A 10,588-nucleotide genomic window follows, 5' to 3' on the forward strand; every position below is an offset into this window, starting at 1 on the left:
GTCGAAATAAAATTCGGGTGTAGAGTCAAAAATTTGCTCGAATTTTACTTCGGATGTTGGAAAATTCGGATGTAGATACGTTTAGATGTAGAGGTTCCACTGTATATATATATATATATATATATATATATATATATATATATGTATATATATATATATATATGCATATACATATACAAAAATATATGTATATATATATATATATATATATATATATATATATATATATATATATATATATATATGAATATATATATATATATATATATATATATATATATATATATATATATTTATATATATATATATATATATATATATATATATATATATATATATATATATATATATATATATATATATATACATAGTGTGTGTGTATGTATAAAGAATTTGTAGTTTTTAAACTCTGAAAACTCGTGTATCGTAGAAACAAGCTGTTTCCTTGATGTAAGTATCAAAATGATAAAAAAAAAAGATTATTCAAATTCTTTTATTTTGGGGTATTATTGTATATTTTTTATTTAGTTTAAAATATCATGCCATTAAAGTTTGAGGTTCAAACTGAGATATATACCATAAGTTTTATAAATGACAATATTAGGTTTTCAGGACATTTATCCCTCATTTTTGTAGATATCAACAGTATTTGTGATAATTATGTTTTGTGTAACTTTTAGCAACTTTTTTTTATTTTTTCCACAGTTCATCGACAAAGTAATGCAAAATCTACAGCAGCCTTCTCCTATAATTTAGTTTCACCAAGTAGCTCTGTCCAGCCACAAGGTAAAAATAAGCACATTGTATTTTCAGAAAAGTGATTGCTTCTTGTGGTTAACTATTTTCAAGTGCCTTAATGTAAAGTATCCAATAGATTATGAATTAAATGAAAAATAAGGGAGAGTAAAGCAAAAATATGAAACAATTATATAAACAGGATAATAATAACAAAGCTATAAAGAATGGTGCCATAAAGGAGTGTTGATAATTTTTTTTAAAGAAAGTTTTACACTATTTAGTACAGAGGACATAAGAGAAAAGATTGAAGTTGACTAAAATCTTCTGAATATATTAAAACCAGGTAGGTGCTTGAGCTCTTCCTCAAGCACACCTTCACCACCCGACACTATCACACTTGTGCCAGCAGTTGTGCATAGAATTTTACTTAACCATCTAGTTTCTTTTCATGGACCAAGGGCTCTTCAGATAATATTCAGATCTTGATCATTTGAAAATTAAATATGTAAGAATACAAAATAATTGGATACATGATTGTGCAGCATGTGCCTTATTGTGGTGCTTAATGAATTTGAAGTGCATTTTCTTGAAATGTAATAATACTTTAGTCCTTTGGAATTGTTTATATTAAGAGTGTATATAAGAGAATAACTAATTTTTTGAATTAAATTTATTCTTGAAGCCCATAGTTTTTTTGCCCAACATTTTCAAGGATAGTTGTAAGAGACTAAGACAATGTGAATTTAGCATTGTAACTCATGTAAGAATAGTTAAAAGTATAGGGACTGGAATTTAGCAGATATTTTTCTATGTAAAATTCATTCTGCTGAGTTGAAATTCCGTATGTAAGAGAACCAAAGGGAATGTCATTGCCCTATTATAATCTTGCTAGAGGACCCTACAAACACTCATCTATATTGCTTGCTCAGCATTGTAATCTTAGTGAGGTTGAAAAGACCAAAAGTTCAAATAAAACATAAGCAACCAGACAAGTGAGGCAGTAATACACTGAAGATTAAACCAGCGTCATTGGTGTTTACCACCTGAAAACTATTAAATGACAGAAAGAAAGCAAAACGTGACCAATTATATTAAAAAGGTACCAGTAAGTATTTGTGATTTGTTGCCTTCGTCAAAATCAAAGATTTTGCGAAGGGTATATATTCACCCGTCTGTTTTTTAGTTTATTTATTTGTTTGTTTAAACAAAAACTAGTGTTCCGATTTTGACCAAATGCTGGGTATAACCCAAGGATGAATCTGTAATATTCTGGATAAAGTACATCAAAGTACAAGTACACAGTATTACTTTGAAGGTAATTGCAATGTTAATTAAATGACAAATATTTTATTTGCGAACAACATTCCGCAAAAACTACTGAAGTAATTTCAATAAAACTTGGTGGACATGTCGGGTATGACCCAAGGACAATTCCATTAAATTTTAAGAAAATACTGTATATCAAAGTACAAGCATGCTATGAAGTTAAGAGCAAAGTAAGATTACTTTGAGTGGAAAAGGCATGCTCTCTACTGAGTGCTCCTCTAGTTTTTATATTACAGAAATACCTTGAGATACGAGTTTAATGCATTCCGGGACCAAGCTCGTGTGTCAATTTGCTCGTATCTCAGATCAATTTTTCCCATATAAAATAACTAAAAAAAAATTAATCCGTTTCCACCCTCTGTAAAAGACAACTAAAAACGTTATATTATAGTGGAAAAACATGTTTTCAATTGTTCTAATTCACAGTCTATGCTCACAAAATAACAAATACCTATGAACTGGTTACGATCCTCAATAAAATGTAACATTAATATGGAGTTCTTACCTTCGAGACAGACGGTAGCGGCTAACGGCTGTGTGTGCGGAGGAGGAGGAGGGAGAGAGGATGGAGAGGAAAGAGACTTTACGGCAACACATTCGGTACGCAACACTTGTAACACTACGTGACATAACTTGAACTTTAAATTTAACTTAAATGAAATTAGCAACTTTAAATTTAACGTAAATGAACTTAGCTTACTGTACACACACTTAAAAATAAAATGTTAATCTTACGTTACACTAAACGTAATTCTAATTTTGTTTTCATTTTCATTTCTTTACTTTTCTTCTTCTTCCGACTTTGCTCTTTTTGCCTCGCTTTCACCTTCACATTTTGCCAGCCTTTTTAAAAGGGATGTTTGCTTTTGTCTCCCCTTCAAAATGTTGCGAAAATGACGCACGCAACTGTCATCACAAAAGGCTAATGCATGACCTCATGCCAACTTGTCCAGGGGCCTCTTTTCCATAAAATTAGAAAACTCCAGCCACTTAGCTAACATGTCTTTGATTTCCGTCGTAGAAAGGCGGCCCTTGTCTTCCACCTCCTCCTCGATACTGAGCTCCTGCAACACCTCCGAATGTTGCATCTCCTGGAGCTCTATCAATTCCTGTGTCATGAGCTCTTCTTGATGCTCCTTGACACGGTCGTTCACGTCTGCCTCATCTACCTCCAGCCCTATGGACTTTCCAAGAGACACGATTTCATCCACCACAATAGGTTTGGGGTCATCAGGGTCTGTCATATTGAACCCTTCAAAGTCCCTCTCAGTGACGGAAACTGGCCACAATTTCTTCCATGCTGAATTAAGAGTTCTTCTTGTGACACCCTGCCATGCATCGTCAATAATTTTTAAGCAATGGACGATATTGAAATGTTCCTTCCAAAATTCACGAAGGGTGCGATTGGTGTTGTCTGTGACATCAAAGCATTTCTTGAACAAATACTTCGTGTACAGTTTTTTAATGTTGGAAATTACTTGTTGGTCCATGGGCTGGAGGAGTGGCGTGGTGTTGGGCGGGAGATAAAGAACCTTGATGAACCTGTACTCATCAAGAATGTCCTCTTCGAGACCAGGAGGGTGACCAGGAGCATTGTCGAGGACCAGGAGACATTTCATTGGCAGGTTTTGCTCTGGGAAATATTTTTTTGACTGCCAGACCAAAGCACAGATTAACCTATTTTGTGAAAAAATGCCGCGTAACCCAAGCCTTAGCGTGCCACATCACTTGCAGTTTTTCTTTCAAAATCCTTTGGCTCTTGAAAGCATGTGGATTTTCTGAGTGGTACACTAGCTGGCATTGGCACACAAGGCTAGAGTTAACCGGTCCTTCATGGGTTTATGGCCCGGTAGTCTCTTCTCCTCTGCCATGATGAATGTCCTCCTGGGCATCTTCTTCCAGAAAAGGCCAGTTTCATCACAGTTGAAGACTTGTTGGGGGATGTAGCCATGTTGAGCGATAACCGAGGTAAAGATTGTGACGAAGTCCGCCACGGCTTTCGAGTTGGAACTTGCTGCTTCCCCATGCTTCACAACCAAGTGTATCCTAGTCCGTTTTTTAAAGTTATCTAACCAGTCACGACTGGCTTTGAAGGCTTCTTCTGGCGTCGAAGTCTCCCCTCTCTCGGCTGCTTGCTTCCCTTTCAAGTCAATCTAGATTCTGCTGGCCTTTTCACATATGATAGTCTTGGTCACGCTATCTCCCGCCAACTGTTTCTCCTTTATCCAGATTAAAAGAAGCCTCTCCATCTCGTCATGGATATCACTGCGCAGCTTGGAAAGGATGGTTACTCCCTTGGAAGGCTTGGTGCTGTTTATAGCATCCTTCTGTTTGAGGATGGCACTTATTGTTGATGTACTCCTCTCATATTGGCGAGCCAGCTCAGTCATTCTTACACTACTCTCATGTTTTTCAATTATTTCATGCTTTATCTCCATTGTCATCATACGCTTTTTCTTTACACTACCCTTGTTTGCACTCGCTTACTTTGGACCCATTGCTTATTCACATAATTCTACACTAATTAACGCAAAAAACATGTAAAAAATCAAACACTACGGCTGATGCTCGGAGATAAACTTTACGCGACGGATATCCGACGGGAAAGACCAAGCGATGCTGTCCTGGTGAAAAGCCTCTCGCACGCTCGGCCACCTGGCGGCAGCAGAGCGAACTGCCTCGTATCTCAAATTTTTTTTGTATCTCAGGACAAAAATTTCCTCGAAATTTACCTTGTATTTCAAATTTCTTGTATGTTGGGACACTCGTATCTCAAGTCCAAAACAGAAGGATGTCCTAGAGGGCGCGCGTGGTAGGTGTCGTTGGGGTAGTCCAACTGTGTTCTCTAGGGCCTGTCACGGCCCTCCCCATTGATGAAGGGATTATCTAAATGGAAGACAGCCTGTGAATAGTGGTTTTCACGCCCTTGTTAAATACACGACACCCACAAGGTGATCGCGCGAGGGTAGTAACCTCTGCATTCCATGCTTTTATCTTTCTCTAGTATATTTGGAAGATTTATATTAGAAAAGTGTAATGAAGGACCTTTTCACCGGCCGTCACAGGCCTCTTCCCAGAAATAGATTTTTCCTTCGTCAAAATCCCTTTATTATTGCTAGCTAAGCTACAACACTAGTTGGAAAATTAAGATGCTATCAGTCCAACAGGGTAAAATAGCCCAGTGAGGAAAGGAAATAAATAAACGATGTGAGAAATAACAAACAATGAAAAGGAAATATTATAAAAATAATAACAACATCCAAACATTTCATATACAAACTATAAAAAGACTTATGTCAGCCTGTTCAGCATAAAAACATTGCTAAAAGTTTGAACTTTTGAAGTTCTACTAATTTAACTACCCAATTAGGAAGATCATTCCACAACTTGGTCATAGCTGGAGTAAAACTTCTAGCATACCGTGTAATATTGAGCTTCATGATGGAGAAGGCTTAACTATTAGAATTAACTGCATACCTACTATTATGAACAGGATAGAACTGTCCAAACGGTAACATCATCAAAACATACATTTCATATGTAAACTATAAAAAGATGCATGTCAGCCTGCTCAACATAAAAACATTTGCTGCAAGTTTGAACTTTTGAAGTTCTACTAATTCAACTACCCGATTAGGAAGATTATTCCAAAACCATGTCATAGCGGGAATAAAACTTCCAGAATACTGTGTAGTATTGAGGCTCATGATGGAGAAGGCCTGACTATTATAATTAACTGCATGGCTAGTATTACGAACAGGATGGAACTGTCCAGGAAGATCTGAATGTAAAGGATAAGAATTATGAAAAATCTTATACAACATGCATAATGAACTAATTGAACAACGGTGCCAGAGATTAATATCTAGATCAGGAATAAGAAATTAATAGACCGTAAGTGCCTGTCCTACAAATTAAGATGAGAATCAGCAGCTGAAGACCGGACAGGAGAACAAAACTCCAAACAAGGTAGAATGAAAGAATTAAAACACTTCTTCAGAATAGATTGATCACTGAAAATCTTAAGACTTTCTCAATAACCAAATTTCTTTGTGCAATTGAAGAAGACACAGACCTAATGTAGTTCTCAAAGGTAAATTTGCTTTCAAGAATCACACCTAAAATTTTAAAAAGAGTCAAATAGAGTTAAAGAAACAATATCAATGCTGAGATCCTGATGTTGAGGAGCCAATGTCCTTGACCTACTTACAATCATACTTTGAGTTTTTTTAGGATTCAACTTCATGCTCCATAATTTTCACCATGCACTAATTTTAGCTAGATCTCTATTAAGAGATTCAGAAACCCCAGATCTATATTCAGCATTTAAGTAAGGGGCTGAATCATATATCAATTTTTAGTCTTGTACATTTATAGAGGAATGATTTCTGTTAGTTTTTTCTTTATTGTATGTAATACCTAACATACTGTTATTTGAGATCTTAATCTTTTGATAAGGTGATTTATCAAACATTCAGTAATTTGGAGTAGTCATGCTGTTTATTTTACTAAACATTTACATTTATATCAGCAACTTATAAGAATTTTTTTTCCATCCTGGAGTACTGTATTATATAGTCATTTATTTTTTTCTTTTTTTAATTGCATAGCTTGTATGAATAGTGTAGTTGAAGCCACATTGAATCTTGTTCAGTCCTTTTCTGATTTAATTTTGTGATTTTTTTGTATATTTCAATACCACATGGGCAACTATTGTATGCATTTTAACATTTTTTACAATGTAATTGTAGGTGGGAGTAGTTCAAGTAGTTCATCAGCAGACATGCAGAACTTACAAAGATAAAGCAGATCCAAAATTAGTACTGTACAGTACAATTTTGTAATGTAATGAATTCCCAAAATTAAATGAGCCCCAGTGCCGTGGAACTTTCAAGTAATGGGGTGTGCTTAGAATTTTTGAGGGTGATGAAAATGTCTAAGTTCATGTATGACACAGTAACACCTCACAAAGTTGGTAGGTATCTGACTATAGTGGGTCCTCCGGTTACGACAGTCTGGCCTTACAATGTTTCATGGATATGTCAGATGTCTCTTAAGGTAAGGAGTTTTAGTACTGTATTATTTTTCACTTGCTAACAGTTCTTCGTTATATTTATGTTCATATTTTTTTATTTAGTATTCAGACTTACGTGTAAATTCAACATGCACTACAGCATTGGAATGGCTCTTCGTCATAACCCTAAAATTCTTTTAGTAGACAATCATTTATTACAGTTCTTGTTAAATATCACCTAAGTTCTCTTGAAGCTCTTATAGTTGCACTTGCATGTTAGAACTGTGTATAGTTTGCTCTTTACATTCTCGGGTTAGAATTTTTCTAATTTGGTTTTGTTGAGGCACAAAATACTAATAAAGTAAAGTATGCTTTCCATGTCCTTATATTCAAATCTGCAACTTTATTTATACATGGTTGACTAATTAGTATCATTGTAAAAAATATTTTATACTGAAATTTACTTATAGGTGGCAAAACAAGAATGGTTGGCTAAAAAAATTTTCCAGGCACAGTAATTACTATCCATCCTTCCCTACCATTCCCTCTCCCTGAGACGTCTGACTTTATAGAAACAATCCTTTAAATCTTTTATACAAAAAAGATATGGGGAATTAATAAGACAGTTGGTCTTATTATAAGATATTTTATATAAATTCATACTTCATTTTTAATTTTCAGAGGTTATAAAGTATTTGGTTCACCAAGATTCATTTTGGGCTAGAACAGGGAATTCATTATACAGTCAAACCTCTCGATATGCAAGAATCTGCTTACGAAATTTTCACTCTGCGAAACGAGATGCGAAGAATTTTACGACTCGCATCACGAAAAATGTTTCGGACAACAAAAGGAGGTAGGGTGCGAGAGCCCGACCGTTTCCGAGACTGATTTTAAAATTCGCGCACCGCCAGCGCCTAAACTTGCTACCAACCTCCCGCGCTCCCGTTAGTTATCTCCCTACTCGGATGCTATTTACCACCATAAGATCCTGCTCTCCTATTGGTCAGCATCTACTGTACTTTATCCCATCATGCATCTACGCTTTGGCGTTCCTATGTCTTTTCGTTTCAGCAACTGTTCGTATGTATTGACTTAGTGTTTGTGATTTCGCTTTCGTAACAATTGTACAGTACTGTATCGTGTGTGATATTACATTACTGTACATCATTAGCCATGGGTCCCAAGAAAGTTGCTAATGTCAAGGGAAAGAAGAGGATGATGCTTTCCATGGAGATGAAGATGGAAATAATCAAGAAATACAAGGCTGGCATGCGGTTAAGTGTGCTCGCGAAGTAATATATCCAAAATCCGTCTACGATAGGAACGATCCTGAAGCAGAAGGAAGCTATCAAAGCAGCAACACCTTCTAAGGGTGGGACTGTTTTCTCTAGCAAGAGGAGCCACGTCCACATTGAGATGGAGAGACTGTTGCTTGTATGGATAAAGGACAAAGAAATGGCTGGAGACACTGTCACCGAAGCGATAATCTGCCAGTCAGCCAGCGCCATTTTCGGTGATTTCGTGCATGCTCAGGCCGAAGCTGACGCAGGAGAATAAACATCGAAGCAGGTACCCCCAGAGTTCAAGGCTTCTAGTGTGTGGTTTGAAAAATTTAAGAGACGCTCAGATATTCACTCGGTGGTGCGTCATTGGGAGGCTGCAAGCACGGACACGAAAGCAACCGAAGCTTTTGTTAAAACGTTCGACAAGTTGACTTTCCAGCAAGTCTTCAATTGCGACGAGACTGGGTTTTTTGGGAAAAAAAATGCCTCGTCGAACGTACATCACGGCAGATGAAAAGAGGCTACCTGGGCACAACCCTATGAAAGACAGGCTTACCCTTGCATTCTGTGCAAATGCCAGTGGGGATTGCAAGGTGAAACCCCTGCTGATGTATCACTCCAATACTCCTCAAGCCTTCAAGACCCACAAAGTCACTAAGGAAAATCTAAACGTGTTGTGGAGGGCTAATGGAAAAGCCTGGGTAACAAGACAATTGTTCATCGAATGGATAAATATTTGTTTTGGCCCAATTGTGAAAAAGTATTTGGAAGAGAAGCGCCTCCTTATGAAATGCCTGCTGCTGCTGGACAATGCCCCTGCTCACCCTCCTGCCCGAGATATTGTAGCAGAATATTCCTTCATCAAGGTTCTCTATCTTCCACCAAACACCCCTCTCCTCCAGCCCTTAGACCAGCAAATGATTTCAAACTTCAAGAAAGCTTTATACGAAATATCTCTTCAAGAGATGTTTGGAAATCATTATGAGCACAAACCTCACCCTTTGTCAATTTTGGAAGGAGCATTTTGATATTTTCATATGCCTCAAAATCATTAATCAAGCTTGGCAAGAGGTTTTGAGGTGCACCTTGAACTCTGCTTTGAAGAAGCTGTGGCCTGATGCCTCCTCCGCACGAGATTTTGAGGGCTTCCACGCAAACCAAGCTGAAGCCGATTCTGAAAATATTAACGATCTTAAACCTGTTGCTCAGTCTGAAGTTGCCAAGATCATTACACTCGAGAAGTCCATGGGTCTGGAAGTTGATGAAGCCGACATTGATGACCTTATCAAGGAGCACCAAGAGGAACTTACGACGGATGACCTGAAGGAGTTGGATGCCATGCGAGTGAATGACGTTCAGGAAGAGTACAACAGGGGGGAATGACCCACTTACAACGGAAGAAATTAAGGAGGGTCTAGCTGGCTACTTTAAAATAGTGGCTCTCGTAGAAAAAAGACACTCAAAAAAAATTCTCACAGGCCGTGCGCTTGAGTACGGTAACGAAGTTTGCCCGAGTCATTTCAGGAAAATTTTAAGAAGCAAGCAGAAACAAGTTTCTTTGGAAGATTATTTTAAAAAGAGGCCTTCGGTAGAAGTAGACCAAGCGCCAGCAAAAAAAAACGAAACAAAAGTGGCAGTGATGAAGAAAATACACAGTGTAATTAAGTTTAGAAAATACAAAATGTAAAGTTAAAAAAAAGAAAAAATTAGAAAAAGGTAAAAAAAGAAATTTTATTTCAAATTTATCGTAAAGTTGTGTAAATATTTCCTGCCATTTTTAAATGTGTTTCCTAAAATTAAGTGTTAATGTTTTCTGTAATTTATACATCTGTTTTGTAAAGTCAAGTGTTTTCATTTTCTGCCACTTGATAACGTTTTCCGCCGTTTTTCATCTTACTCTGCCGTCCCGCACTTCGCTCTCAGACATCGCCTCGTTCCAAAGGTAAGGTTCCACATTTTTGTTACTGTATTTATACTATTTGCTTTAATTAAAAACTTTTTTTTACAGGTTACCCATTGTTAATTTATTATTCAAATATCAAAATACAGTACTTCTCATACTTTGAGTAGTTTAGTGTGTGTATCCTTTTTATGATAATTTAATGTGGCGTTTTTGTAGGGTCTAGAACGAATTAGGCTATTTACATGTAAAAGGCAACTCACAAGACGAAAAAATCACTTTACGAAAGCCATTACGGAACCAATTAATTTCGTGTTGTGAGGC

At 36.6% G+C, this 10,588-nt stretch overlaps 1 protein-coding gene across 2 annotated transcripts in view; it reads left to right on the forward strand.

Annotated features, from left to right (window-relative positions):
- Positions 1-1,419, forward strand: part of LOC137654578 (inversin-like) — a 338,734-nt gene extending 337,315 nt beyond the window's left edge. For both annotated transcript variants that reach the window (XM_068388325.1, XM_068388326.1), the window contains exon 17: positions 706-1,419. In XM_068388325.1, coding sequence (XP_068244426.1) covers positions 706-821 — 116 coding nt within the window. In that variant the 3' untranslated portion in view covers positions 822-1,419. The remainder of the gene's footprint in view (positions 1-705) is intronic.
- Positions 1,420-10,588: the final 9,169 nt, after the last annotated feature.

Source organism: Palaemon carinicauda, chromosome 15 (assembly GCF_036898095.1).
Source record: "Palaemon carinicauda isolate YSFRI2023 chromosome 15, ASM3689809v2, whole genome shotgun sequence".
NCBI lineage: Eukaryota > Metazoa > Arthropoda > Malacostraca > Decapoda > Palaemonidae > Palaemon > Palaemon carinicauda.